Source organism: Anguilla rostrata, chromosome 2 (assembly GCF_018555375.3).
Source record: "Anguilla rostrata isolate EN2019 chromosome 2, ASM1855537v3, whole genome shotgun sequence".
In the NCBI taxonomy this organism is placed as follows: domain Eukaryota; kingdom Metazoa; phylum Chordata; class Actinopteri; order Anguilliformes; family Anguillidae; genus Anguilla; species Anguilla rostrata.
In genome coordinates this window covers 42,609,918-42,633,716 of record NC_057934.1, presented here as the reverse complement: position 1 = coordinate 42,633,716, position 23,799 = coordinate 42,609,918, and the positions used below count along the sequence as shown (strand labels likewise).

Genomic DNA, 23,799 nt, shown 5'->3' with positions numbered 1-23,799 from the left:
GAGTCACGACACACTGCAGACACATGTCTCATGAAACATTCACCATATAATTTGTATTTTTTAAGTATTGGCATTTAATAAAGTGTCATGCTATTATAGCTTAAACGGGTATAACATGAGAGTGGCCATGAGAGTGCAGAAATTGCTTAGCAGATACTCAAGCAAGACTCAGCAACTGCGGAGGTGAGGGGATTTTCCAGTTGTTTGTATTTATCTGTTGAAAACAATGGTGTCAATGGGAACCAATGTCATGAGTGACACGGAAAGCTCCTTCAAGTCCACACAATGAGATATAGTGTCAATCAATATTCTTTACGTGTTTGTCTCTACTTGTACAATATCAGTAAGCAAAGACCAGTTTCTCCAGTGCTAGATTTCAGTAAAGCCTTGCTAGCCCCAAATGGAGGTGACAATTACATTCAGTTGCACTGCTTCCTTTTCATTTGTGGACTCTTACAGTATAATCTCCTACTGAAGTAACAGACAGGGATAAGGAGGAATGCAAAAACAATTGCTAGAGATCCTGGAGTTTCTGCCAATTACAAATGGAAAAATAGCAACATCACTTACACAATCCCTTTGTTTCTTATTATTTTGATAGCAGGATAGCAGTGTAACCTCTCAATGAACTAGCTGATTAAATATGTAGATAATTGCAAAGATAAATAAATAATTGTAATATAAGAGCCTCTGAATATTCACACAGTGTATTAGCTGGTTATGAATTGGGCTGAATGGAAACCTAGAAATATTCAGAAATTAGGTTGCACCTGTCACTGCATTCGACATAATGACAAGGCAACAAAGAGTGGGCTCGTAAACAAGGATCCGAGTAATTACTGCAATCGACTGACGACTGACTGCCTTTAAGAAGCCACACCAACCTCCTGCAACACTGCAGCTAACAAACCCGAATCGTTGAGGACCTCACTCAGGCCTTTATAAATCAATAATAATTCATTTGCTGCTGCCTATCCTCTAATTGCATATCCATGCGGAGCATTAGCATGAAGGAGATTTAAGCAATATCTACAAAGCTGCTAAAACAATTAAACGAAATAGAAAAAAAAAAAAATAGTGCAATGAGTCTGAGGAACGTTCAAAACAGTTCACAGTGAAGTCTGAGGAGAGAATGCCCAGAGACGTATATTGGGGTAATTATGATGCCGAATTGAACAATAAACAAGAGAGGCCTGCAGTGCGGTGATAACCATGACCCAGCCTGTGTCCCTGCAAGACCATTAAAAGATATGCAGCAGCTTACTGGCAAGAGCTTGCATATTTTTTCAATGAAAATTAGGTCATGAAAAAGCCATGAATGTGTACTAGGTGGAAATGCATAAGACAGAGTGAGAAGAATGGGGCACCCTGCAGGTTTCAAACACTCCTGGGGTAAAACTGCTGCCACGAGTACAAGGCGGAGGTGGACTTTTTCACTTTGTCAATTTTTCATCTCTTTACACTTCAGTACAAAATGCAAAACATTGTGGCAAAGATGGGGAGAGGGGTAAGCATGTATTTGAAGAAGAACTGCTTGTGCTTGTACTTAATTTGGAGTTTGATTTGATGTGTTCGCAGATATGATGTTTTGATCATGTTTTTTTTCCTCTAAACACCTGCTACCTTCTTTTAGCAGATTTACAGTCTTTGGTTTTCCAGGGAGACACTGCTACACTTGTCTTCCTATTTTACATACAAAACTCTATAATGACAGCTACAAGTGAACATGATTTCCCTTTGAAGTGAGGACATGAAAGTGGAAGCAGACAGGGTAATGTTAGGCATCTTGCTACTGGAATGTAATGCTTGACTGCTGAGCAGTAGCATCCTATGGGGGCGGGGTTAGGATGGTCCCAAGGACCCTGATTGACAGACTGACAAAATATAGTGTGGTTACACTATTGGCCTGGGTGGTGGGGCAACTGTGAGATCTTTTCATTGGACACAAAATCCCTGGCGGTGCCTCTGCTGCCGAGCCTCACAAGGCAGTTTGTCCAGCAGACGCAACCAAGAGCTGTGAGTCATGTGACTGACGCAGTAGCATCAAAGTAGCTGTGGCAGCAAACCGCCATGTCTCTCTGAGAGGACTATTAGTGGATGGTGAGTTGTTTTTGTGATTTATGTTCAAGTGATCACATGCATTTGACCTCCTAACCTTGCAGCTACACTTCCACCCACACAAACAATAACAACAAACTGTCCCTGGCACTCATCCATTCTACTACTGAAATACAATTCTGAAAAACTTTGGAAGGAAATTTTGCATTTGAAATAAGAAGGTAGACTTGAGCTGTAATTGGTTTCTGTGAATCTGTGAAAATCCAATAAAATAGTTTCAGGTGATAGTCCTGATCCATAGCAGTACATGAAAAAGGGAAGAATACTCACTATAAGGAAAGAACAGTGAGACAAAGGCACTCTTGAAAGAAAGCCCTACTTTGCATATGTACCCTCTTGTAACACCTCCACATTTTTGACAATGTGCTGATACACATCCTTCTTGCATAACTACCATAAGGCCGTTGGATTTGTTATTTAACCATACACATACACAGACATATGGTTTGTTTTGTGCGGACGCAGGACGGCATCAGCCCCCTGCTGATGGGAGTGTGTGCTGGAATCGCTGTTCCCTGCTATAAATATAAACTGTCCTGGCATTCTGCTGTGTGAATGCTTCCCAGATAATCCCTTTGTCCCCTTCTGTAGTACTGCCACCCAGGCTGAGAGAGAGCAGAGGGGCTATCCTGTGAATGCCTGCCAGCTTACCCTACCCTGATTCAGCACATATCCATAGTTCACTGGCCTAGCATGAACATTAAGAAAGTACTAAGACATGTACACACACACATACACTGAGCAAGAAGAGGCACTGCTGCCAGGAAAAGGTTGAAAATTACTGGTGCCAGCATGCACCCCTGCTTCACCCTTACCTCAATGGTAAAGGTTTGGCTCAGCATTCAAGGATTTTCTGTTTGTTCTTCTAAAGGACTGAGCCATCTGCAGATTTAACAGGAGTTATGGTGTGTTTTTGAGGTCTGTATAATGTCTTGACTGCTTGATAGAAGGCATGAGTGTTGTTGGAGCCTGCATAGGCTTGGATCCCGTAGGCTTTCTTGAGCCATCACTCATTCTCTAAAGCTGTCTTTGAGTCTTAGCAAGGATGGCTTTCCAGTGAGAGAGAATGGTGGAAATCTGTGGCTTTGAAATACAGTTGCTGTATGCTGCTAAGCTGAGGCTAGCCCAGGCACATTCAATGTTGTGGGTGGTGCTAAAGGGTTTTTTTTCCTGGAGGCCAGGGAGGTATTCAGTAAGTTTCCTGTGGTAACTGCTAGGACATTATGGGCTACTAGAATTTAATCTATGGCAAGGTTGCTGTTTAGTAAATTTGGGTGGATTTTTAACTGAAGTTTGGATCTGATCGACCTAGTCACGTCGTTCTGGTTCTGTTATCAGATGATTATGTATTCAAGGAGATGCCAGTGTTTCAATAATTAGTGCACCCATGACGTTTTATGTTTGTTTTTTTAACTGGAATATGGTATTGGATATGATTCATTGATGCTTGGCACATAGTGAGAATGTCTTATGCTGTTGCTGTTTTATTTGCCTACGCCGTATTTCCCAATGACTCCCTACCAGAGTAAGTTGTCTGGGCCCACTCTGGAATTAAAGCATCCCATGAGACTGATCTTGTTGGTGGGAGTTATTTTTGACAGCACATCGTCCAGTGCCTCATAAATGCTTCTTTTATTTTGTCATGTGCATTTAGTTTTGCTGTGTATTCACTGATGAAGGTAGCAGAACACCCATTGGAAAGTGGGATACACCAGGTTTTTAAACTCTTACTGATTCCCAGTGGGGACTCGGGGATGTTTTGCAGGAAGTGGGTTTTCACTGCGAATCCGACTCCATGCAACCATAGGGTGTCTTCTGGAAGACCCTTCCAGAAAAAGTTGTATCCAGCCCCAACTTCTATGATTGAGACCTCATCTGAGAAACTCAAGGCAGCAATGTCTATATTGTATTTACCAAGCTCATGTGCAACCAGGGAGGTGCGTCTATGGAGTGCAGTGTTATCCAGAATGGCCAAAAAAATGTGGGGTATAGGTTCATTGAGGATTTCGTTTTTCAACCATAATGGCGACGCCTTGACAGCCACGGTTGACCATCCAAGTAGACGAAAGACCAGACAATGTTTGGGTCACCTTTTCTAAACCCTTCCCCTGTCAAGGGATGAGCAGTGTGGACCCTGAAAAGGGTGGCTCAGACGTGCTGGCAGCAGCTGAGGGAGGATGCCGTTCCCGCGTCCCATCCACACAACCTCATACATCCATGCAGGGTTTAAGCTAGAGGCTTCCAGTCTTCATCCAAAGCCTGCCCCCACCATTCTGCCCCATTGCTGGGAGGGCTTGCTTTTGGCAGAAGTCATAGCTTGTGCAAAGAGTGGATTTAATGTGAATGGAGGGGTGTGCGGTCCCTGCCACAACAACTTCAACTGCTGTGATTCCATTGGCAAGAGATGAACTTCAGACAACCTTCTGTTGGACGTTGCAGGGAGCTGACATGTTTCGGTTTGTTGATCCTGCCTCTTGTGTGCTCCCAAACACAAGCCATGCAACTGGCTTCCCTCCGCACCTAATTTAGTCCCCTCCTGTCAGTGTGTGACTACTTATTTGACAGGTAGCACCTGCTTAGTTAGCTTTGTATCTGAAGGATGACCCATGATCCACCACCTGTGGATGCGGTTGGTTGTAGCCAGCTCTGCCCCAGCGCACACACCCACAGAATATTAAAGAGGCACTAGACTAATCCCAGTGGGACCTGCACTCTCCTCTGTGCTGCCAACCATTTCCTGATCAAATGTGCATTTTATATAAATTCTTTTATGACGAAAGACCACCTGTGCCCACAATAATCTTCCCTCCTGCTAACCCCCAAAACCTGATGAAATACACCATGTGTAAACTATATGGGTCTAAAAATCTCCATTCAGAGACGCTCAAATTAAGTGCTCTATTCGGAGATAAAACACAGTTATGCTACAGTGGTAAAAGCAGAGAAGCTCAGGCAGGAGGGAGAGCTATCTTTGGCTGGAGCTAGCTCAAAGACCACCTCCCCCCTCACCCTCTGTGCTAGGCACAACCTGCAGATTCTCTTCCTGAATGCAGATACCCTTGCTTTCCATATGAACAATATCAAATTAATTATATGCACAAGTGCTAAGGCACAAGCACAACGGAGGAGATGTGGAAATGTGGGGTTATGCGGCCTCCAGTAGAGCATCCACATTGCCTCCTTCCTCTCCTCCTCTCATCTCCTTTCACTCTATCCTCATGTGCTCCTCTCCTTGGTGCAGAACGCAGCTGCAGCCCTGCAGGTAACTCCTCCTGGAATGTTAAAGAGCTGTTTTTATTTTCTCTTCACAGGCAGGTGAGTTGAGAATGTGATAATGAAATCATTAACCCCGGTGCCACATAGCCGAGGAGCCGAGGAAAGAGCCTGTGGCACCCATACGGCCTCCTGCCCTCCTGCTTGCTGTCCCTCGGTGTGCCTGCCCCCAAAGCTGCATGCAGTCAGCATTCATGGAAAGCTCTTCTCCCATTGCATTCTTTTTTTCCTGGCATCATCTCTGTTAATTACTGCGCAACTCCAGGGCACAGAGCTGCCAGGTTTGACTTGTTTAACAGGGAATTATTGATCCACACTCCATTTAGGCTCAGAGTTTTTATTTGAACAACCCCCAATCCACACACACCCTCCTAGTTTAACAGATAATTCAATTAGTACAGTGGTGGTACGTTAAAACTGTGTGGTTAGAAAGGTGGTGCAGAGCACATTTTGGATCAGCCCCATACGACCAGCCCAATTTTCCTGCACCACAGCCCAGTTTGCCTAGATTCAAACAAGGCTTCGATAGTGATTCTAACAAGGCATCGATAGCATCCCACAAGTGGGATGGAAGGCAATAGGGATAAATCTCTTATTTTGCCTTTGTGTCTCCAAATTAGATAACTGAAACTCAGTGAGCAACTTTATGGAGCACACTCCTCTTGTCCAGTGTGCAATTCTTTCTTCACTTGCAGCATCATTGGAATGTGTGAGGTGCTCTCAGCAATAATAGCTGGATGCTATGAAACCTGTCTCATTTGCACCAATGTGGTCCTGGATTCACTCTGAACATCAGAGTGCACACATGGCTTCAGCAGAGAAGATAAAGAGCAGATTTGCACCATTTTTGTTGACTCTAAGCTACAAATTCTGCTAGTCCCTTGTTTCTGCTAGAGTCAAGTGCATTCCAGTTACAGTTAAGGCTTAAATCGAGTTATATAATTTAAGAGAATTAAGAACAATTCCCATGACTCAAATTCAGTGATACACAGGAGTTATGTTAGGCAAAATGGCAGCAGGACACAAATATTTCAGGCCAGTAGAATGGATTGTATTTAAATGCACTAATGTGCACAGTGGTGCAGACATGCGTCATTAAGGAGGCAAATCATGCAGCAGTTACACACATTCAACAATCACAATGATGTAAAAATACTCTAAATGTATCCGCAATATGCCAGTATTACTCTTCTGAGGAATAATCCAAACGCCCACATTGGTGCAGGGACTGGGTGTATAACAAAATATTCCGTTTAAAAACACCTATGAAATGTTTGTCGATATTGCCGTATGTCTCATCCCAAAGTGAAGACTCCCCCGTGACAGTTTGCACACGTATATTATTCATGCCTGAGGCAAATCTGAAGGAGTTCTCCTGCCGAGATCAGGCAGTAATAACTGCAGGATATGTCAAACACATTTACTGAGCCTCTGTTCTACCCACCCTGCCATCAGCCAGACTGGCCCCAGCAAGACGGACATGACCCATTGCACAGACTCCAACATGCACACAGCCACACTACAGCAATGCGAGAAGTAATCAGGAAGCACGGGGTAGCCCACTCCCCACAGTGAGCACGCTGACAGCAATGGCGGGGGGGAGAGGAAGAATGGGAAAGAGGCCCGTTGGGTGCCAGCCCTATGGCCCAAGTCAAGGCTAGGAAAATATTTGGAGTGATGAGTGATAAAGACAGTCATGGAGAGATGCCCCTGAGATGGGCTCTGCCGCTGCCAGGAGAGAGACAGGCGGCCCTTCTCAGACGACGCTGTGCTTCACTGAGCTGCTTGCTTCAGCTGGAGGCCACGCTAGCTGAAAAAGATCTCAGGGACTCTAAAAGTGCCAGAGGCTGCCATGGACTATACTTCCAACAGGGGCCGACAACAGGCCTCCATGGTCTTCTGCTGGGTTTAAATTGTGCATGGAACACGGCACCTTAAGGGATGGCAGCCACTCTACTTCTGCTTCCGTTTGATAAACATTTAATTTGCTATACAAGGTTACTTACAATCTGATGCAGGCCAGCGATGCTGCTGAGATTAAGCACAGACAACTGCATACACACACACACACACATATACATACCTCTCCATCTCTCATGACAGCCATCTTCTGTCTTCAAAGCCATACTTTAAATCAAGTTGGCACCTGGGCCCGTGATGCCATTGGACACTTTAAATGATTTACAGCCAGCCATTCACCTCCAAACACAAAATGCCTTCACCATTTGTCAGATATTGTCAATGGTATTCCCCACTTTAAATTTTGCAAAGAGAGCACAGAGAGAGATGCTGTCACTTGGGGATACCCCAGTTATAAATCAAGCCTTACCTCTGGCTTGATATTGATATTTATAGCATGTGCGTTCTAACTGACTGTCACTAAGTAGATAACAAAGGCTCCTTTATCTACTTGAAAAACAAATCACATTCAGAGCATGGTGTCTTTCAGTTGATGCAGACACTGTCTGAGGAGAGTTTCCACTCTGTTTACAACACCAAACTAATCAACACAATACTGCTTTCAGGAGGAAACTGTTAGGTTAGGTTAACCAGCACCAGGGCCTCATTTATCAAACTTTGTCTATTTCATTCTAAATTTGAGCCTTCACTTAAATCTATAATCCTGCTTAAAGCATTGAGAAATCAGTTGTCCGATAAATGCGCACATGCACAAGCTCAAATTCTACACTCGCAAATTTATATTGCTCTCGTATAGAGTACAGTAGTCTTGAATGAATAAATGAATGAATTGAAAATAAATGTAAATGATTAATCTCTAAATAAATATACAAACAAATAGATTAGTAAATAAATACCTTTTTATTGATTATTTAGCCCTTTGTGGTTAGAGTAGTCTAATGACTGTGTTCTGGGGAGCAGTATCAGTGCATTCAGCCAGCCCCTCAGGGATGGCATGGGTAGGCCTAAAAGGCTGTATAACTCTGGCTTTGCTCATTTTCCACCACTTTTGGATGCTGCAACAATGTGACATAGATGGGGCAAGTTCTAACACTTCACTTGTATATTTTTAAAATTCTTATTTCTGACTGAGAGGCTGCTTTAGTAGGTAGTGCTCCAATTGGAGGCACAACAATTAAAACCAGAAAATATAAATATATAGATTCCTACCTGCTCCCTGCCGAGTTCAACAATAATGTATCATTTTAGATTAGATTATAAATAAGGGGCCAAAGTGATCTTATTGGCCAGGACTTAACCCTTGGGGCCCACCTGTAGCACCAACAGTGTGAATACCATAATGTTATGAGTCTGACAAGTAAGGTTACTTGAGCAGCAGAACTTACAACCATGTATGTGCTAGCTGCCAAGCTTGTTATATAGCTATCACATTGATCTAACTATGAATCATATAACAAAGCTGGCAATTATTTATGATAAAATATTTCATGATGTAGAGGTACAGAAAGCTATGTTGAAGGCTATCACCCATGGATGGCTGTTTAATAAAAAATCACAGATCACACCGTGATTGACTCTCATGTAACATGTCCTCACAAGAAGACCCCAGATGGTGGCAGGTATAGGAAATGGTATCAGGTGAAACTATAAATATGTTACTGTAAATATATTTGTGTATAAATGTGTACCTGTAAAAATCTGTGAAAGATCTCACTTTTCAGTAGTACATTTTAAAATAAGCTGAGATATCTCTACAAGCTTCCATAAATAGTGCAGATGGCGTGTAAATCGGTGAAGTGTGAATTTTAAACAGCTTAATTGTAGCTGTTGAAATTGGCGGTTTTATATAAAATGTGGGATGGGGTGGGGAGGGTGAGTGCAAACTGCACTGGTACTCTACTGTGCTGATAAATGCAGGCCAATAAATGTAGGAAAGCAAATCGAAGAAAATATCTCTTCATGAAAGACTAATTACAACATTATGGAAGTGGTCAAAAATATAAAAATGTAATATAAAATGCATTCATGGCAGTAATCATAAAAATGAATCACATGCTTTTGAAGAGAAGAACAACTATGCTGAGATATACTAGTATAAAATACACTTGGATTTAGCAGACCATTTTGTATGTGTGTGTGTGCGCGCATGTGTGCGTGTGGGTGGTGAGAGAGGGTTGAGTGGAGCAATGGAGGTCAATTTTCCAATGATAATCCCCCCCCAATCTTCTAAAACCGGGATCAATTCTCAACCTTTTTTCAATTGATATTCTCTTCATTGGTGTGGCTTTTGGTGGTCATATTCCAAGGGCATATTACCCTCTCCTCTCCTGAGAGCCAATCAGAAGATGGCTCTTGGGATTACTCTAACCCCTCCCCCTCATATCTTAGCACTTACCAGCTCAATGAGCTCTTGGTAGCAGACCTGCCCTTCCTCGTTGCTCTGCACCAGGGCAAACAGCATCTCCAGCTTGGAGGGGTCCAGTTGCAGCTCATGGTGCTCCACCAAACTGGTGAAGTTCTCCACTGCGATGAAACCGGTGTTCTCTGGGTCCAGCTGCCAAAAGGGATACACCACAGTCAACTTTGGGGGAAACCAAGAGAAAAAACTGTTTAAATGAGGAAAACGTAAACGCACTCAGGAAAGATAGTACTAAAGGAAAGAAGTGATAATGAACTGCCAGAGAGACAGATGGATACATTCAGAATTACCTTTGTGCATTGGGTTGCGGTGTGTAATGTTATTCATTTGATACCATTCAATGCTTGTTATTTACCAAATTAATTACTTAAGTGGAGCATTGAACTCATACAGCAAGCCAGTTTTAACAATTTATTAATGTAAGTGCTTTATACTAAACAAACTTGCGGCTGAAGTACGGTATGTCCTCTACAAAATGTGGGCAACCCTATGCGCGCTCCCAGTTGGTTAGAAACACCAGGTGTGTTTAGCAGTGAGTATTTAACTATTTGTTTCAAATAAAGACCTTGAACTTACATGATGGATACAGAGGCAATTCTAATACAAAAAAAGCTGAAATAAAACACATATACTCCAATATCTGGTTTGGAAAGTGAAGGCAGAGATGCGAGAAAACAGGCCTCTGATTTTTCAGTTTAAACTCTTAGGTGATGTGCAGCATTTGGTGACGTGGGAAAGCCGGTGACGTGGGAAACCGGTCTCCAAGCTTGAGCTAAACAGAGCCAAGAGCTGGAGCCCACATCCCTCATCCACTGCGGCTTTTACAGCTCCGCAGGCCATGGGCCTCACAGTTATTAACGCTGATGCTCCTGTGCCATTGAATCTTTTTAATTGATTTGGGCAGAGGAGCTCATAAAAACGTCGCTGTTTAGGAGTTTGATATACTACATCCCAGGGAATGGGCCATAAAACTGAGAATTACTAACACACACTTTCTGTATGTGTGTGTGTGAGCATGCATACATGTGCATGTAATCTGAGAGCATATCTTTTTCAACAGTCATCTATACTCATCTGTCAGATTTTACCCAGCTTAATAAATGGAGCTAACCTCACTCTCCCACCTGCCACCACTGCCACCATCAAACTGTGGTTCAGTGTTCCTTATTTTTCAGTTTCAACCCAAAATATGCACATGAGTAGTAAACGGATTTAAGCATTGGTAATTTTATCTGGATTTTGACATCATTAGATTTCTGTGGAGGGATTAATTCAGTCGTTAATAAAATAGTGTGTATGAGGCAAATGGAGAAACAAAATGAGACTCAAATGAGAAAACAATAACAACAACACACTATTTCTCTTTCAACTCTTGCATCACTCTGGAGTCATTCTGTTTTTTCTGCTCCTGGTTCCTTCCTGTAGTTTTCAAAAAGTGGTTCCTTGTGTGTGCGTGTCTGATAAGCCGAGTTGAGGCTTCAGTTAAATTGTCCCTCCTGCTCTGCCTGAGCCTTTCCCGTCTCACAGAGCTGAGCAGCAGCCATTTTCCCTCCCACATCCAGGCCTGGAGTGACTCCGCTGTCCCTGCCGCATCTGAGAATTTCCCCATTGCAACAACACACTGGCCTCTGCTCTATGTGTGACCCAGCTCACGTTAAATTATTGGGATGTATGCATTTGTGTGTGTGTGTGTGTGTGTGTGTGTGTGTGTGTGTACAGATTATAAACAACAGGAAACCAGCCTAGGTGATTTAAGACAGACCATTGCCCCAGGACCGATATTGGACGGGCGTAAGATTGTTTGAGTGCAAACCACATTTTAATTCCAGTTAATCTACGTCACTTACTCTCCCGCTCACAGTGTTATTTATTAATCTATGGGACCGTGAAAGTGACAGCTGGCCACTCACTCGTGCCTTGTTTCTCCTTCCAATCAGGATTTTCCTTACAGATACACAAGCCCTGCTTATTCAGCTTATAATTTATGTGAGATATGTCCAGTCCACATTAATATGGGGAAGTTTCATCAAAGGACATGGTAATATCGCCAGATCTGCAACTAATACAATTCCAAGGCTGAGCTTCTGCAAACACAGAGCCACCTGCTGACCGCTGTCAGATACAGCAGCATCCATCTACTCCTGCGGACAGGTATTGATTTTAAATGCATCCCTATGAGTCAGATAATGCTGGTTTTTAACTCTCTTCTTGAAAACCTGATGATCAGCTGTGGTGATGATGAAAGTTTGAGAAATGACCTGCTCAGCAACAGTCTCAAACCAACCACTAGCCTAATTCTCACAAACTGCTATGATGAACATGGAGAGAGCTCTGTAGCCTAGCAGCATGCATCCCCATGCACCCCCTGGAATATTTAACAACATAAACATTCTTAGATCCCTTCAGGTGTCCAGTTAACAGACATACATGTTAACAGCTTGAAAACAGAAAATCTTGCATGCATGGGGTCCTCTTGACTACTGCTGGTGATATTCAGGGGTGTTTTTATCTTGAGAAGGGGAGTGGAAAAAAAGGTTTTAGAAAGTTAAATTGTTCACATTGGTCATTTCTCATGACCTGGTGGCTTCACAAAGGTCGGCATAGGGTCATCAAGGAGTTTGTGGTGTATATCAAGAAAATAAAACTCCACAGAAAATTGTTCAGTGATGTTATGTCTCCATTGGTTGTTTGTGTGCATACCACCTGATGATTTTGTTTAAAAAATGACATTTAATCTCATCTTTGGTTGGAACTATTTCCTTTGATGCATGCAGCCTGAGAACACATTCAAGGAAAGAACTGGCATGGCTTCCTGTATTCAAATGTCTTTGTGACTTTATTGGCATGACGTAACACTGTACATATTGCCTGTATCAACAGTGCTTCGTGTGAGAGAAGCGCCTCAAAGCAGCAACAAATCAAGCATGCCCGTTCACTTTCCCTCTTTGACCTCTCAGCCTCTATTTATTGCAACTCAGTCTCACATTCAGGCTCAAACGAATAACACTTGGCAATGTAGCTGACAGCCTCTTCTGTTTCATAGTTGGACATAATCGTAGCATCGATTTCAATTTGTTAGTAGCTTGGCTAACATTAGGCATACAAGAACAGGCAGTGCAGTAGCTACCCATTCGTCAAGCCAGCTGCATCTAAATCACACCGTTCTCGTCCTTAACCTTGGGAGTAAAGAGCTTGCATTGGTTTTGAGCCGAGACAGAAATAAGTACTGGCTCAATGTAAAATTGATGTGCTCACATCTTTAACCTCTGGAATCCTAACATCACTGTACAAGCTGCTTGGAGGTACTTGAGGTGTTTATTTTTTTGCCTTAAACCACAAAAACATTGACATCTCTATCCTAGCCATTATAAAGCTGGCAGGTTTTTGGAAATGTCTGTAATATCTAAAATATTATTCATCACGCACAAAAAGTGTAATAGTGTTAAAAAGAAATGGAACTATACTTTGAAGGAGCTAGCAGGCAACAAAGAACATTTTGTGAAAATATTCAAGAAGATATTTCTGATCTAAAAAGAAACAGTTCTATTTGCGAATTAAATATTTGGGTCTGTACCGGTGACCAAACCTTTGCTCTGATCACACATTCACTGGTTAAGCCATGTAGCCCAGACGGTCATTGACGGAAATACTATCTGCAGAGTCAATGCTAGACCTACATATGAGAAACTCAAAACATGCTGAGAACAGTTCAATGTCTTAATAGCGTATCACTCTGTCATAAGGTGTTACTGTAGTAGTAAGCACACATTTCACATGCACAAGATCAATAGCATGCACTGCTTTCTGTGTGGAGCTGTGAGTGGGGGGTCGCAGGTGTTGCTACCAACACAGGAAGCATCGTTCTGTGGACCGTGCTGAAATAACAAAGTGATGCCAAACCTCCAGGTTTGAACGCAGACGCTTCCTTGTTACCTTCTCTTAACACACACTTCCCCCTCGCTGAACCGTTTTATTTTTGTGCCATCATTCCTATTGCATTCCTCTTCCACAACGCATGATCTCTTATGAGCACGCATCGTTCTCTTAATTTGCCTGAAGGCTCTTGTTGAAGTCTAGTTTCTGCAAATAAGCTACTGTGAGTGTTCTGTGGATTTCTGCATGTATGCAAACAGTGGGGGGGAAATGTCTTTGATCTATTTCTGCCTAATCCATTTACAGAGTTTGCATGCTTGTTTGTTTAAGCATTTATACGTAATGTATTTCCCCTTTGGGAGGGATAGTGGTGTTAGTGAACGCATGCTGTTTACCACGGCTATGATGGTATGGGGATGTGGCACATGAGAGTGATGTAGCCAGGTTAATTAAGGGAACTCGGTAGGGGCGGCTAATCTACTGGTGGGTCAGAGAGCACACAGAACAGGGACCCAGCCGAAGGAGAAAGCAGAGCATGAACCTAAATCTGTGGACATCACCATCACCACGTCGCCATAGATACAGGGTTAGTGGAGGTCCAGTGGAGGAGTGCCCTTTCAAAATTCTGAGATCAGAAGATGCAGTTTTAAAGTGCTGGTAGTGTTTACCCTTGATGTCTTTTCTGGGATGCTTGGTGGAGATGTGTGGATCATGATCACAGAGCTGCTCATTGTAAGTGCAGTGCTATCAGAGTGATAGGTTGCTTGGAAATGGAACCCTAGGACATTCATAATTACTGAAAATCCACTGTGAGATATCTATATATAGAAAGAAAGAATAACAACAACTCTCCACTCCATGTTACAGAAACGCGGTTGAGCCAAAAGAGCAGACCTCAGGCTTGAGATGGCTTTGAAATGTGTGACACACTGTGAGCGCTGAGAGACACTAAAAGCAGGGAGGCACTGGTCCATTAAGCAAAGTGGGAGATGAGCATCCATCATAGATGCGTTAGGATGTGGTTCACCTTGTTGTTCTCTACAAAAAAATAATTTGCTTTTCGTATGGTATAATTGTGCAAATATGAAACGCCAGCCAAACATACAGTAATTCATTGACATGTTTATAAAACTGTCAAATATGGGGGAGTGACTGCATTTTACAAGCATGCCGGTTAAGCATAATATGCAATGTGTGTAAATGAGAACAAGTTAAGTGCTTGAGCAGTATGAGGGGGGTCAGGTAGTGGGTGGGTCTGTGTTCCTGGGTCAAGGTGTATGGGTCGGGCTAATGGGATTGAGGAAGAAGGGGGGCAGTGGAGGCACTGGGTAGCGAGCTGCTATTGAACGGATCCAGCACAGCGAGGACAGCGCATTGACAAGCTGCATCGGTTGCCATGGTGACAGGCTGCCTGCATGTCACAGCTTTCACATTTCTGTGTGCAGGAGCCATGCACAAGAGATCGAAAAGAAGACGAGAGAAAGGTGACGACAGAAGGGAGAGGGGGGTGGGGGAAGAATGGATTTAGAGGAGAGAGCTGAATAAAGAGGGAGAGAATATTTATACAGGAACAAGTGAAGACGGATAAAGAGAAGGAAAGGGGAGAGAGGAAAAGGCGACGGGATGAATAAATGGAGGAGAACAAAGGAAGGGGGACAGGGGCTAGAAGACACTGATAGTGGGTGGATAGAAACATAAGATGGAACAGGGAGTAGGATGAAACAGTGACAAAAAGCAGAGAATGAAATAGGCATAGAGGAGAATCTGATAAGAAGAGAAAATGGATGGATAAATGAATTGATAAATGGTAAGGAGGGAAGAGAGAGTGAGAGAGCATTCGCTGTCACGACATGGAGCTGCCAAAGTGTTCAAGGACTTCTGTTCTGGTGAACAGAGCGACTGAGTTTACACCTGTGTGGGGTGAGGGAGGCTAAGCGTATAGGCTCCACACACCATTGTGGACTCAGCACATGCAGGGATACACTCATCCACGGCACTGCACTTCCTGCCTGGTTCATGTCGCGTCCGTTGTTAGCTGGGTACAGGGTGTAATGGAGATGGGGGGGGGTCTGCACTAAAACACCCATTGCATCAGCTTAGGCCTCCTGACACTGCTCCTCCTGCCCATGGAGCACAGAACACAAGGGATCTCTGACGGAGATCGCATGCTATGTTTAATTACGGTTCATTTACCACAGAAAATAAAAGGAGTAGGAGGGCGAGTGGAGCATTCCACTTCACTCCCCACTACAACAGGCCTCAATTTGTTGCCTATTTTTGGTCTTTCAGTTGGTGCCCGAGGCAAAAGGGCAGGGCAGCGCTTGCCTAATTTCAACCACACACCGCCATGAGAAAGCATGTTATGTGATGTGGAAAATCATGGAACTCGCTTGACTGCAAAATAAGTGTTGGACACAAAGTTTCTCAAACCAAGCTGAGAAAGACCAGGGGTCAGAACCATCATCCTCCATGACAGACACTTTAAAAAGTTACAGGACACTGTGATGGACATGAAAGTTGTTTTTATATTTCTGAACTGGTTTTGAGTGGTTCTGTGTTTTTGAAAAAAATAACCACAGACAGAAGTTTCACAACAGACACCATGGACAGGTTGCTGAACTCTGAGAATGACACAGCTGCCATTTTGCTTTTGATGTCCTTTTGATGTATTGCACTGTGACACTGCTGTAGTTAGGTGTGGTGCCCTGGTGCTGGTCAGTCACCAGGCCTTGGTGAAGCTGCCCAGCCCCCTCACACCTGAAGGGCTGCTTGTGCCTCTTCTTGGCCAGAATAGGTGGCATGTTTGAGGTCTACCTGTGTCATACGCCCCCCGCCATGACTCCATGTGTCAGCAGAAAGGCGAGTCCCCAGGAATCAAACTCTCCTGGCCTTGGGGAACCATTCCTATCGTTACCCTGGCAGATTGACCATGATTATGCAATATGAGGCAATGCAGGTTAGTGGTCACCACTGCAGCTGCAGGTGGGCCAATTATGTCCATAAATGGTGACTGTACCAGACACCACATATTGTACCGCACTAATAGGAGCCATTATAATGGGTGAAGTGGATCTGATTATGGCAGAATCAGGACCTCTGCTGTATCAAAGACAGTCAAGATGCCTACCACAGGCAGGTTGACAGAGCGCTGAGACACTTGTAGCAACTCAGGCCTCCCCCTTAATCACCAACAGATCTAAACCATAAGTCATTCAATTTAGCTAGTTCCACAGTGTGAAATAACCTTTCAGTGGGCATATGTCTGATGAGATCTTAATCAAATATTGTGTGTTTGTATAATGCCCTGGTTGCATCTGGGCAGCTGTGTGTGCAGTGCTTCTATTTTAGGCCCATAAGACAAAAAGGTGCGTGTGTGTGTGCCCGTGTGTGTGTGTGATTAAAAAGGCTCTGTGTGAGTGTGCTGTAGTGCGCCTGAAATAGCCTGAGCTCAGCACTGCTGCCTCTTGCAGACAAAGACTAATAAACTGTCTCTTGTAGCACACACCCTCACTCCAGTGTTCTCTCACACATAGTCACAGACATACACAGGTGTGCCAGTCATGCGGCTGGAGCATGCATGCACCGGACCTGCCGCAGCCTATGAAAATGCGATCAATTACATGGCTTCTGAATCTTTCTCTAATTGTAATGAGAGTTGGGATATCATGTTCATAATACTGCACATGAATTAAACACACAGCAGGCTTCTTTCTATGAAACAGGGTACTCTCTCAAGCAGTGACAAATCTTTGGTGTGACACTTTTACAAAGGTTACTCCATCTGAGCATAGCAATCAAAAAAGGCGAGAATGAGTTAGATTTCTGCAGCACATTTTCACTGTTTGCCACACAGAACTTTCACTCCTTCTCCCACTTGTCATCTGTCGATGGTCACGACAGCGTCACACACACTTGCCGTCAGTGTGTTCGTTCCTCTGACGGAGCAGTGACCCATCTTCCCTAGTGTGGTCACTGCTGCTCTGACTGTGCAGCTCAGTGCTCTCTCTCCCCGCTGCTGCATCACACATCTGCCCAAGAAGCAGGACAAACACTTGTACTTGTATACCAATGAGAGAACCTACGAATGATTAGACCAGACTCAGTGATGAAAACATAAACTGTTACTCCATATTAGCAGCACTGCTCCAAAAGAGAACACAGCTCGTTTTAATGCTAAATACAACTTTTCCGAGCGTCACACCTCTCAGCTTTTTTCAGGCTGCTATGTGCTTATTGTAATTGACTGTGATATCAGATATGTAGAAGCTGCGTGTCCTAATCCCCTGGTTACTGTAGATCATATTTGGGCATCTTCAAAGCAAATAGCGCGTATAGTTGGTGTACTGAGTGTGAACAGGTGAGGTACGGAAAGTATATCTGAGGTCCTAAATTATGACTTTTGAAGGAAAATACAAGCCAAAGTGGTCTCAGTCATTTCCCTTTCTTAACAACTGCCAATTTCTTTCCAGTCTGAAAAAGACAGTTATAACCTCTAGAGTCACTGCTAAAGCTAGAGTATGTTCAGTAGTCTCTGATATACATATAAGCTAGTGACTACTTTCTGCCACACAGAACTACAGTAGGGCCTGTGCTGGAGAAATGATGCATAATTCACTGGCAGCTGGTATTCTGTGGGTGCCTGAAACGTCATAGGGAGGAACTAGTGCAAGACACACGAGTATCACGCAGAGATGGTTCTGTAACCCCCTATCTGATGGTGGGGAGGACAGTGTCCAGCACCAGGGAGGCCTGGGAACTCTAGGTGAGTATGTAACATGCTCTTCCTCTGCAAGGAGTGCTGGATGACAGAGAGTTCAACCATTGGCAACGGACATTGGCGAAATTGCTTTATTAACCAAGCCTCCAGCTTTCGGGAGATCTGTCAGCTCCAGACCATCAAATCACATTTGGCCATAAGCCGGACGATTTAGACAAATTATCTAAATTAGTCCCCAAGGACATCTCCAGCCATTCAGCGTCACCCTTTAAGGATCCACCTTCCTTTCAGCCCAATGACACTGTGGTACAGTGGAGCTCAGCCTGTGCGCAGCAGTAGTACTACAGTATGTGTGGGCACTGTGCCTTTCATTCATTCACAGCTCAGAGCTCCACCACGCTCCTCTTGTGGCTCTAACACCTGGCAGCGTTTCTGTAGGTTGATATCCTGCCATTGATGTGCGCTCGAACGTTTAAACATCTCTGCTGAGAAGATACCTCCCTGGCCATCAGACACCCCGTGTATCTCGGACCCACCACACTGCCGTGATCCCAGCCATGCAGCACTAAGTACCCCCCTAATCATGTAGCCCGGACACACAGCATGCATATCCTTCGGGATGAAACAGCGAGTAGTCGCCACCTTCACTGCAATTCCAGCAAAATATCAGAAGCGTTATTGGAATTCATACTGGGTCACTCTGCCATAAGGGCCCACACACACACACACACACACACACACTCCTTCTTTTCTGATGGTCTGTGCTGGCCCTTGGACCCAAGAGCCAACAATCAATTTTCCCTGTCTCTGCAGAGAAATCACCCAATCAATCCACGAAACGGCTAATCATTCTATTGCTGCAGTTACACTCCGATGTCAGGGCAACTGGATGGATTAGACACCCAAGAGTGAATTGGGAGATATAGGGAGGTGATAAGATCTGTTCTCAGCAAATACACAATATTGATAGAAGCAAATGATAAACTGTATCTTTTTATGCACATTTGAATATTTTGATGAAAATAAGATAAATTAAAGAAAAATCTCAAAAACAAATCCGGCACTATGAAAAAATATAAACACATCATAGTAAACAGGGTATAAGCAATCAAATGCTTTGCAAAGCATTAGAGTCCATCTCCGTTTCTCAGCCCCATGAACTGTCTGTGATGGGGACTTGCTAAGCGCTACACCTTCAGTGTCCACGTCCAACTAGAGTCCAGCTGTTAGTAAAGGAGCAGCTCGAGCAGATCACTGAGGGTTCAACACTCACACCCTTCCCCAAGAGGCCCTTGTAAATCTGTGAAAGCAGTAGTGTCACATCCAGGAGCAAGAGACAGAAGAATTCACCCTGCCTGCTCTCACGTAGCAGAAATGACAGCAGGACACAGTTTGTACCCTCAGGTCACTGGCAGCTGTTACACTACCAGGTGTCCATTATGAGTGAAACCTTTCCTCTCCAGAGGAGCGTCAAGCCAAACAAGGACATCGGCACCTCCACCCCGACCTGCAGTGCTCCTCTAGAGCTTAGAAAGCTCGCTGCCACTTGAAATGAACAGCATCTGCATTGAGGCTTGAGCTCTCAGGGGGAGGGGGAATTCTAACACTGTATAGTCCTAGTTCTGTCTCCAACTTTGACTCAGAGGACACCAGCCACCCAGAGCCCTCAAACACTGCCTTCCTCTGCTTCCCAACAGCCACTGCCCTCTTTCTTACGCCCTAGATGGAGACGAGGCAGCTGAGAGGCAGGGGGAGCCAGGAAACCATCACCATAGAAACACAGAGCCGCGGCTTACCTGCTCCTGTATGAGCTGAAACAAGGAACTTCTATCCATATACCGGCCCGGGATTTCGGAGGAACCGCCGAGGACAAGGGCAGAGGGAGAAAATAGGAGGGTTCAGGTAGGGTGAGGGTGGGCTGCTGGAGAGGAGCGGCAGGTCCTTTGTAGCTTAGTTTCCAGAGCGATACGGAGATGCAGAGCAGGGCTAGTTCCTGGTTTGGAGGATACTGAGTCCCCCCTCTCTTATTTCCTCACAGCACCACAAAACTGCTAGACAAACAGCAGCAGCAGCAGCAGCAGCTCTGTCAGCGATGGGAGACCCTGAGCAGAGCCAGCTCCTGTAGCACTCACGCTTTCCTCTGCCCTCCACACACGGTGCACTGCCGGAATGCCAATGAAGCAGGGGAGGGAGGAGGCCCCTCTCGGCCAATGGGAGCCAAGGGAGGCGTGGCTAAAGGCTGCAGCTCTTTTATACACTGTGAGAGAGGGCTCTCAGCAGAAGCAGTGGCAATAAGTTACACTGCGGCTCGCGTGGTCTGGTTGCCACTCAGGCACAATAGCAGTCAAACACGCATACACATAAATACACACATGAACGAGAGCACGTACACACACACACGCACACACACACACACATGCATGCGCACACATGTGCGTGCGCACACACATACACATAAAGACACACATGAATGAGAGCACGTACACACACATGCGCACGCACACATAAACACACGCATTTGTTGTTTCTCCCTGTGTGATACTATGGCCATTCAGCATGTCTGTCGTCTACCATATACACAGGCACTATCCCACAATAGGAAATCACATGAAATGGACTGTGAAGCTTCATTAATAAAGCATTTTGCAACCACACTGTGATTATTACTAACCTGCACAGAATGCCTTACTGAAAAAGAAGGAAAGGATCATTTACATAAAATAGTGTAGTACAAATCAATGTAAAACCTCTAAATGAAAATTATTTGATGAAGCGAATATCTTTAATTATCACATTTATTTTTGTAGAGAAAAAAAATCAGCCATCATATGGACTAGTGGGTTAGAGGTATGGCGATTAGCTTACAAGGGTTTCCTTATTTCCTGGTGTTCACTTTATTAAAGACAGGCTTTATTGAAATACTTCCCGGCAGAGTACATAAGATAATTTCATGCACTGATATAACCACGAGAACATCTGTTCCCTTGTGGGATAACTGAACCTCGATAAATTAAGATATACCTGTCTTTTCCGCTTGTATATTGGCCTGTCTTATTGGAGGCCTTTGTAATGGCCTTTTAATGGTGGGACCTCTTGCTCTGAAGACCGCACACAGCTCGGTTGCTCAATCTGGACCACAGTCTGGCATCCGCACATCGGGTAACTCAGTCTGGGATCCGCACATTGGGTAACTCAGTCTGGGATCCGCACATCGGGTAACTCAGTCTGGGATCCGCACATCGGGTAACTCAGTCTGGGATCCGCACATTGGGTAACTCAGTCTGGGATCCGCACATCGGGTAACTCATCTGGGATCCTCACATCGGGTAACTCAGTCTGGGATCCGCACATCGGGTAACTCAGTCTGGGATCCTCACATCGGGTAACTCAGTCTGGGATCCTCACATCGGGTAACTCAGTCTGGGATCCTCACATCGGGTAACTCAGTCTGGGATCCTCACATCGGGTAACTCAGTCTGGGATCCGCACATCGGGTAACTCAGTCTGGGATCCGCACATCGGGTAACTCAGTCTGGGATCCGCACATCGGGTAACTCAGTCTGGGATCCGCACATTGGGTAACTCAGTCTGGGATCCGCACATCGGGTAACTCAGTCTGGGATCCGCACATCGGGTAACTCAGTCTGGGATCCGCACATTGGGTAACTCAGTCTGGGATCCGCACATCGGGTAACTCAGTCTGGGATCCTCACATCGGGTAACTCAGTCTGGGATCCGCACATCGGGTAACTCAGTCTGGGATCCTCACATCGGGTAACTCAGTCTGGGATCCTCACATCGGGTAACTCAGTCTGGGATCCTCACATCGGGTAACTCAGTCTGGGATCCTCACATCGGGTAACTCAGTCTGGGATCCGCACATCGGGTAACTCAGTCTGGGATCCGCACATCGGGTAACTCAGTCTGGGATCCGCACATCGGGTAACTCAGTCTGGGATCCGCACATCGGGTAACTCAGTGGCGTGACCGCAGTGACCACACTCTGCTGACAGCACGCCAGGCTCCCCCCCAGCCATCACACACCAAAGGATCTGGTCATCAGACAGCCTCCAGGATATGACCATGCTCAGAGGCCTGTCTGCTCCTCCCAGGCAACAGATTCATCTTAATCACGGCTCCATTACAATCACAGGCACCTGGGAGAGCTCAGACTCTGGTCTGACACATATTCCCCACCAGCCTTCTGCCAGCCTCTCCCTCTATTCCAGCCCTCTGCCTCCTGTCACTGGGGTTCCGCTGGGAAGGCCCTGCAGCAGAGAGAGCTGATATCACCGTGAGTGTCGCCGCTGCCATATCAGCACCCTTTGGAACGGCTATTAGAACGCCAGAATCAGGAAAGGAACTGACTGACCCGGCTTGGCGATGCCGGGCCAGTCGGTCCCGATCCTGCGGTGGCTGGAGCGTGGCCCCTGACAGCGAGAGATCGAACCGCGCCTGACAACCATCCCCAGGGCTTCTTCACACATGCACTGTAAGCACCGTCTGACTGAGAAACAACTAATGCACGATTAATGAGGGTATAAATTAAAACTGCTCCCCTCTCCCCCTCTCTCTTCAAACAGGTCAAATGGCAAATGTGCAAATTCTGCAATATTATGGCCGCTGGATTGCGCATTGAGGGGAAATAGCCAGAGCACATAAATCCCCCATCGTTCGCAGTCCCGACTTGTTTATATCATGCATGTTTTAATGTGTTCTATCACTCCATTTTATCCAATCATGCATTTCACTACTTCCCACTATAAGCCTTTCTACAATTTGAAGGGAGGTAAAAACTGAAGTAAATAAAAAACTCTTCTGCCCAATGATAATGGATAATATGGCAGAGTGAAAGAGACAGTAGTTTAATGGCAAAGCAAGCATGTAAACAAGGTTTTTTTTTTTTTTTTTTGAAGGAATGGGCTTCAATGGAAGCTCCTGAAAATGTATGTGCTCTTAAGTATGGGGTAGATGGTAAGTGCACTATGCTTCATTTCTGTTATTTGGTACCACTTATGATTAGGGGTGTAAATGTGTTTAGAACAAAAAAGACAGAACAAAAAATAAGAGACAGATGGAAAGGTGGAGAGTGAGAGCAAGATATGGTGGGGAGATTGCTAGAGAAGAGCTTTGTTTACACAAGACTAAAGACCTCTTTACAGAGGAATTGGGGCCTCAAGTTCAGCCAAGTGTTAGTGGTGGGGGATGCTGGCAGGATATTATGGGGACAGAGCAGATCACAGCTTAGCAGGTGAGACTCGAAACTGTTGCACTGTGACGGACACCTCTGCTAGCATAGCAGCCCATTGGTATACAGAAACACAACTCTGGACTCCCCTCCACAATACCAAATATCTCCTTCCCAAGTGAGGCTGTCTGGTTACAGCTTCTGTGTAATGTTTGAGGTTTATGTTTTATAGTGACTACACTAGTCACTTGAAGTACAGTGATTTTATTCTGCAGGTTCCTGCCACAGGCC

The 23,799-nt window shown here is 44.8% G+C and overlaps 1 protein-coding gene across 1 annotated transcript in view; it reads right to left on the bottom strand.

Annotated features, from left to right (window-relative positions):
• rhbdl1 (rhomboid, veinlet-like 1 (Drosophila)) overlaps positions 1-20,463 on the bottom strand; it is a 55,475-nt gene extending 35,012 nt beyond the window's left edge. The window contains exons 1-2 of the mRNA XM_064322353.1: positions 20,117-20,463; positions 9,707-9,865 (exon numbers count right to left, since the gene is read on the bottom strand). Of these exons, the coding sequence (XP_064178423.1) occupies positions 9,707-9,865; positions 20,117-20,155 (198 nt within the window). The 5' untranslated portion in view covers positions 20,156-20,463. The remainder of the gene's footprint in view (positions 1-9,706; positions 9,866-20,116) is intronic.
• Between the last annotated feature and the right edge of the window lie 3,336 nt (positions 20,464-23,799).